The sequence below is a fragment of the Syzygium oleosum genome, unplaced genomic scaffold (assembly GCF_021117445.2).
Source record: "Syzygium oleosum isolate NSW1041296 unplaced genomic scaffold, Sole_v2.1 Sole_v2.20, whole genome shotgun sequence".
NCBI lineage: Eukaryota > Viridiplantae > Streptophyta > Magnoliopsida > Myrtales > Myrtaceae > Syzygium > Syzygium oleosum.
The window spans coordinates 7339745-7347227 of NW_026607504.1; the positions used below are offsets into that span (position 1 = coordinate 7339745).

Below are 7483 nucleotides of genomic sequence, written 5' to 3' on the forward strand. Positions count from 1 at the left end.
AGTTCAATTAAAGTTGCATCATTACCGCTTGTCTAATTTCATCATGATAATCGAGCCGAAGTTTATGCGAAACATAGATTTAGCGTCTATATGTAAAGGTTCTAAGAAAAAGATTATAATGTTCATTGTTATAGACAAATAAAAATTCATACGACATGCCAAAAAAAAAACAAAAAAGAAAAAAACCATCCATAAAATTTGACTAGTTACTTAATTTAAAGTTTGCGACCGACGCATTTTGACTCTTTCTTAACCATAAACTCCTTAGAATTGCGTAGACCTGTCAAAATGGGTCATAAACCCATTTCTTCACCCATATATTAGTAAATGGATCATAAAGGGTTAGTTATATTTAGTAAATGGGTCATAAATGGATAGAAGTCTAATATTAGTATTAAATGGGTCATAAATGGGTCATAAATGAGTTTATAATTTATTTAAACTCAACTCATCTCTCTCGCCCTTACTCAACCTTACACTCACTCACTTCGCACTCTTATTTCCATTTGGGTATGAATTTTTCTAGATTTAATTAAATATGGAAGTGTTTTAACAATATGGGTCTGATCGAGTATTGGTCGGATATGGGTCGGGTCGGGTATGGATCAAGAAAATTGCATTACGCATAAATGGGTCATAAATGGGTTAATGAGTCAATTTGGGTCGGACCATTTATGACCCGACCTACCCATTTGACAGGTCTAGAATTGCGTAACATACAAAATGACATATAAATCCACAATTTATTTTTTGCGATATTTTATATATGTATTTTATTGCTTTTTCAAAAGTACAAACTAGCAGGTCCTAGAATGATTCCACAAGTAACTTTTTTCTTTGCATAAGGGAATGTGAAAATTCATACATATTACGCGGCTAGATTTAATTGACACGAGGAAAATTTCCATAAACAATTCACACATGAGAAACAAAAACCACCCCCCCCCCCAAAAAAAATGAAAAACCATCCCAAAAATCTCAAAACTTCTCTTGCCACATTTGCTCCCCTTCTCTTCCTCTCTCTCTCTCTCTCTCTGTCTCTGGCGTTTCTTGTTCTCTCTCTCTCTCTCTTCTCCTCTTTGCCTTTTGGGGGCTGCTCCAACTCCCTCTTGATTGCAAAGATCGCGACGCAGAGAGAGAGAGAGAGAGCTTGGTATGGGGTGCTTCAGATGCAGTGGGAAATCAGTGAAGGACCCAGAGGCCGTGCGCAGGCGCCGCAGCAGCAACAGCAGCACCACCACCACCGCCGCCACCACCAGCAGCAACAAGAACAACGGCAGCAGCGACAGCGACAACAATCATCATTGCTTTGCGAAGGAAGCGGAAGATCGAGCTGCTCCGGGTAAAACTTCTTTGAAAAGCCTTGGCGATGCCCTGTCGCGTTTCGTGTCGAAGCCGGGAGACTTTGCCTGTTGTTGAAAGAACTTTGGACTTTCGTGGCGCTCTTGCGAGCTGAAACTGAGGGTGTTGGGTTTAAAAATCCGTTCTTGATTTCGTGGGGCTGCTGTTGGTGGATTTCTTGAATTTTCCTTCCGATTCGGTCAAAGTTTTCTCCTGGGTAGATTTCGTTACCGTAATCTTGCATGTTTGGAAGATCAAAGCTTGAACTTGCCAAAAAAAGAAAAAAAAAAAGCAAGAAAAGAAAGAAAGTTTGAGGGTGAAGTCTTGTTATACTATAATAGCGTGGTTCTTTGAATTCCTCTGAAACTTTTGCTGCTTATTCCATCTGTAGCGGTGCCTTAAGTTGTGTTCATGAGGAAACAGATTTCAAGACTTGATTTTTGTGTTTTGCCTTTTGCTACTTGATAGAGACTGCGAAGAAGGTCGATGCTTGCGGAAATGCGGAAGAATCCGAGGTAGAGAGACACGAGGTTGCGAGAGACGATGACCAACTGAATATAGATGTACGGGCTCAGACGTTCACGTTCGATCAACTTGCGGCTGCCACGGGCAATTTCAGATCGGATTGTTTTGTGGGCGAAGGTGGCTTTGGCAAAGTGTATAAGGGGCATATAGAGGGAACTGACCAGGTTGGTTGAGTCAATGTAAGCCTTATACCCCATGTTCTGGCTTCTTATTGCTTCATTAAGTCCGTGCTATTTATCGAGTCTTTAAAAGTTCTGGTACTGAACTTTATCGTAAAAGATAGCCTATGTTGAGACTGAGGAGGAATGTATTGCTGCTATGTTATACTTCATGTTTATTAAGCTTGATGTTTTGGTGCAGATAAAAGGTGTGTGTTAGGGCATGTTGTGAACTCTTGGTTTTCTTTGGTTAGTAGGTGGCAAGACATTAATTTTGTCTTGGATTTGGTGCAGGCAGTAGCGATCAAGCAACTTGATCGTAATGGACTTCAAGGAACAAAGGAGTTTATTGTCGAAGTAACGATGCTAAGTCTGGTTGATCACCCTAATCTTGTGAAATTAATTGGCTTTTGTGCAGAGAGAGATCAGAAACTGTTGGTGTACGAATATATGCCGTTAGGATCACTAGAAACCCATCTGCATGGTAAATAACTCTCCTTCAGCCTGCTTATTCTGTTGTAATGCTATCATCGTTATGATCCTTTGACTTTAGTTCATAGCGTGCATTGATTTTTGTTGCGCACAAGTTCTTCACTCTGTCCAATTAGTGTTTTGAATAATCTCCTTTTATGCCTGATCAGACCTTCCGTCAACTAGAAAAGGACTTGACTGGAATTCACGAATGAAAATAGCAGCTGGAGCAGCAAAAGGTCTCGAGTATTTGCACGACAAATTGAAGCCTCCTATTATATACCGTGATTTGAAATGCTCAAATATTTTACTCGGCGATGGATATCACCCTAAGCTATCTGATTTTGGCTTAGCCAAGGTGGGTCCAAGTGGGGATAGGACCCACGTGTCAACCAGGGTTATGGGTACCTATGGTTACTGTGCACCAGATTACGCAATGACAGGCCAGTTAACATTCAAATCAGATATCTACAGCTTTGGAGTTGTTCTTCTGGAGCTGATAACAGGAAGAAAAGCGTTTGATCAACTGAAAGAGTCCAAGGACCAGTACCTTGTCGCTTGGGTAAGATACAACTACCTTTCTTGTTCTCTGCTGATAAGTCATAACTGATTTGCCTGACAGACAAAAATATTTTATTTGATTTGCAATATTTCCTTAATTGTACTTATTATCCTTAAATTGTTATATGCTTCTCTCTCTGTTTTTTTTTTCCCTGAGATACCCTATGTGATCTAGTTTGCATGAAACCTTGTCCCGTTTTATTTTGCTTGATCTTAAGTTCAATAGTCAAGACAGATGTGCAGCTTAGTGAAAAAGCAGATTATGCAGCAATGCCTGGAAATCTATTTTACCTTGGCCAATCTGATAGGACGGTGAAAATTGTCATCATATGCTTGATCTCTTTCATAACTTGAGCTGGGTTACCTAATAGACCACCGAATCTTCTTTGTTGGACTCCAAGTAATGAAGATTAAATACACTATACCTTTGGATGTGCATCTTCTGGTTTTTTGGAAGTTAGGAGACCTTCTACGGTACATACTCCTTGCCCTTAGACGGAGAAACTTTGAAGTTTTCACAAGCATGAATGCCAAGTAAGAATGAGCTTTTTTTTTTTTGGTTTTATATTGAAAGTAAGAATGAGCTTACAGAGCAAAAATATTGATGAGAGTCGTCACCTCTCTGACATGTCCTGAATAATTTCTAGAGTGTTGCCTCTATGGCTTAGTCCTTTGTGATTTTATTTTCCATATAATCTGGTTTAAGAGGAAATTTAACTAGAAAGACATTCATCAGATGTTGGCCTCTGAGAGTTTTATCTGTAATTGTTGATTGCTCATAGGTGGATCATTTTGATAAACCCTGCACATCTTTTGCTTTTTGGGTATGCTGCATGCTTGTTTGCTGAATCGTCGTGTGATGAAAATATATAGGTAATGTACAATTTACTACATGTTTGACCGGTACAAAATAGCTTGTATCTGAAGAAAAATGTTGTATAGGAAGAAGAGATTCTAAACCTAAAATATATTCATGTTCGTGCTTCAAGCTCTCGATTGATATTTTCAAGCTCATTTCTTGAGGATGAGGTTATGGTGGTTGTAAATGCATTTGTGTGTTGATTTTCCAACAGAATTCTGTCTGATGGACTCCTTAGCCACCTGAGAATATTTTCGTCTTCCTTACCTGTGGACTTGCCTTGAATACATTCATCTCATCCTGCTGGAAACTCTCTTTCGTGAAGCTGATGAAAAACACAATCTAATATACGTTGAAACTTTGAAATACATCTAAATGATATGAAAGACGATAGCGTGTGTATTAGCAGTTTAACTTGACTAACGAGTGTGATGAAATATTGGCCAGGCACGCCCCCTTTTCCGGGATAGGAAAAAATTCTCCCAGATGGCTGACCCAACACTTGAAGGCCGGTATCCTGGAAGAGGCTTGTACCAAGCGCTAGCCATTGCTGCGATGTGCGTTCAAGAGGAGCCCTCCATGAGGCCGGTCATAGGTGATGTGGTCATTGCGCTGAATTACCTTGCCTCTCAGAAGTACGAACCGAGTACCCAGCCTGCTCAAAGCTCGGGGAAGGCAGCCGGCGGATCTTCTTCTAGAACGAGAAGGGAGGACAGATTAAGTGCCGATGACGATTCGGTCTTTTCATCTTATGGATACCAAAACTAGGAAGACCGCATGACTTTTGGCGTTGTTCATATATGAAAATGCCGACTTGTCGGTCTTCATGTGGCACACATGTTAGGTTTGATGCTTCATCCTCGACTTCAATACAGGTAACTCTTTACCTTCCGAACCCCACTTCATCCCCCGTGTACATGCGAGCTGAGTTTTGTATGTAAGTAAAGATGCCTCTGTGAGGAAACTAGCTGTCTGTACCCTTCCATTTAGCGGAAAAAAAAGCCTCTGCGCTATTCTTTCCTTGCATTGTTTTGCCATGATCTGAGACACCTCGTGCTGAAATTTTTTAATCCAGACACCTGGAGATCAATATTTCACCATTTGGTAGTTTACTAATTGCCCTTATCGAGTTTACACAATGCAATGCGAGCCATCCCTATGCGGATCTCAGGATCTTCTCTTTACCGAGGCAGATGACGAGTCGTCGAGCTATATTATACTCAGTAGTAAGAAATTTTTGCTCAACGCTCAAAGTTGATTGCTCGCCTACAAGCCAAATGAGAACCTCATGACGTGAGAAATGCATTGAGAGTCGGAACAGTAGAGCTCCAACTGGGTCACTTCACATGCAACATGCTTGTTTCCTAAGAGGGCAAAGTGAGCTGTGTCCTATTTGAACAACTGGGCCATGTCAAAGCCGACTCAAAACTCGCGAAAGGTTAACAAGGGTGGACATGTAGCTACGTCAAAACTGTCGGGGCGTGACCCTGGGACTGCCTGTCTCCGGAGCATCACAGCCATGGCCATTCGTTCCTTTTGGTGTCTCCCAATTGATAGGCTGAATGAAAAGCAAGTCGGCCCCTGATTGAACGACTCGGCCGGTGTGTTCTCGACAATCCCGACTTCGATTTTTTCCTGTTTAGTGCAATCACTCTCTGGTATCAGGACCTTACAAAACTACAACATTGTCTCTGTCACTCATGGAATCTAAATCTAATGAAAAGTCAATAGTGGGTAACCATGAATCTATGGGAAATTACATTAGGGATATACGTTGGGCTTTTTGAATCATACAAGGCCCACCACCTTCGGTCCAACCTTCTGACATGATACCGCTCGTGAACCGTCAGGTTGTTCTTCGTTTCTTGTACTTACCAATAATTAAGATTCACTCTGTCGGCAGGTAAATAAAATGGTTTTCTATAGCGTGACCCCTGTCGTGATCTGTCCTGAAAATCACGACTTATTATGAGCTGATTCTGTCCGAAACAGAAGTAAAGGAAAAGGGAAAATGACAAAGACGGTCGTGAACTTTGGACTAATATATAATATGATTTATGAACTTTTAATTTGTTTAATGTAGTCCATGAACTTTACCTTAATATTCAATGTGGTCCATGAACTTTTACTTTGTTCAATGTGATTTATAAACTTTTGGTACATGTTCAATTTAGTCCTTGAATTATGTGAAAATGTTGAATGTAGTCTCTAAACTTGAATTAATGGAAGGACTACATTGAACATTTTCATATAGTTCAATGATTACATTGAACATGTACCAAAAGTACAGGGACTACATTAAAAAAGTAAAAGTTCAAGAATTACATTGCACATTGGGCTAAAGTTCAAGGACTATCCTTGTCATTATTCTAAAGAAAAAAGCTGGTTATGCTAGAAATTTTCTTTTTTTTGTTTGGGTTAATACCAACATACTCCAAACTGGTATATTTATGCCACATTTACCCCATATTAATTTTTGTATCATAAAAACCTCTAAACTGATATACATGTGTCATATTTACCCCAAATTCACAAACTGGTACATCAATACCTCACAAAGGTTCTCATCCCCAAAAAAGCTCTTGTGAGGTGAGGGCAGCTGCTAGAAGCTTTTAGATAGAGGGGCTTGGCTTCTCCCAATCGATGTGGGACTCCCTATCATAGAGGCTTAATGATGCACCTGTGCCACATTAATCCCAAATTACGATAAATCTGAGATTTTTTGGGTAAATGTGGTATAAGTGTACCGGTTTAGGGTAATCGTGACACGGATGTATTAGTTTGGGGTTTTTCATGAAAGAAAAATTAGTTTAGGGTAAATGGTGGCACGAGTGTACCAATTTGGAATAAATGTGACGCGGATTTATCAATCTGAGAGTTTTTATAATACAAAAATTAGTTTAAGGTAAATATGATCGGTGCACCGGTTTGAAGTTTTTTGTGGCATTAACCATTTTTTTTTTGCTTTTAAATCTCACGACACAAGAAAAGATGTCCGTCGATCCGAAAGCCTAGAAATGTCGTAGAGGTCTCGTGGAATGGTCGAGTCCAGATCCGTGACTTGCGCATGCTATCTCGACTCAGAGCAGCTCGCATTGCGCGCACGATGGGTGGAGCTGTTACGGGCGATCTCCGATTCCAAAGCTAACGGAATTCCCCCCTCCTCACGTCCCGATCAACCGCGCCGGACGATCAAAGTTGCGATCGCCGGTTACCCCAAACGATGCGTCCGCGCTTTGCTCTTCGCATCGTCGCCTCTCGGAAAAACAAAAAGGCACAACGAAAACATACGTCGGGGCGCAAAGGCCGGCAAGAGCGGGGGGGAGGTGGGGCCCAGAAGCTTCGGTCTATCTACTGCGGTAGGGACTAGGGTAAGGAAAAAGGGCTGGCATGATGTGACCTCCCACGACCATCGATATGGGCCGGGTCACATGGCCCGTGGGACCCCACCCGCACGTGGGGGCCCTACTGCCCCCACACACACAAAAACCCCTATCAATCCATCACCGTCTTCTCCGAGCCCTCCGAGGTGAAAAACGAGGTACGACATTTAGGGTTGGACTTTTAG

General features: G+C 41.3%; 1 protein-coding gene across 2 annotated transcripts; it reads left to right on the forward strand.

The window, feature by feature from the left end:
* Positions 1–1065: 1065 nt before the first annotated feature.
* Positions 1066–5840, forward strand: LOC130140625 (probable serine/threonine-protein kinase PBL5). Of its 2 annotated transcripts, XM_056320540.1 has the most exons (5): positions 1066–1342; positions 1810–2030; positions 2319–2508; positions 2666–3057; positions 4363–5840. In XM_056320540.1, exons 1-5 carry the CDS (start codon positions 1156–1158, stop codon positions 4681–4683), a joined length of 1311 nt encoding a protein of 436 aa, XP_056176515.1. In that variant the 5' UTR covers positions 1066–1155; the 3' UTR covers positions 4684–5840. The 2 variants fall into 2 exon arrangements, with proteins under 2 accessions (XP_056176515.1, XP_056176514.1); XM_056320539.1 differs by lacking the exon at positions 1066–1342 and having other exon boundaries at positions 1885–2045.
* The last annotated feature ends 1643 nt before the right edge of the window (positions 5841–7483 follow it).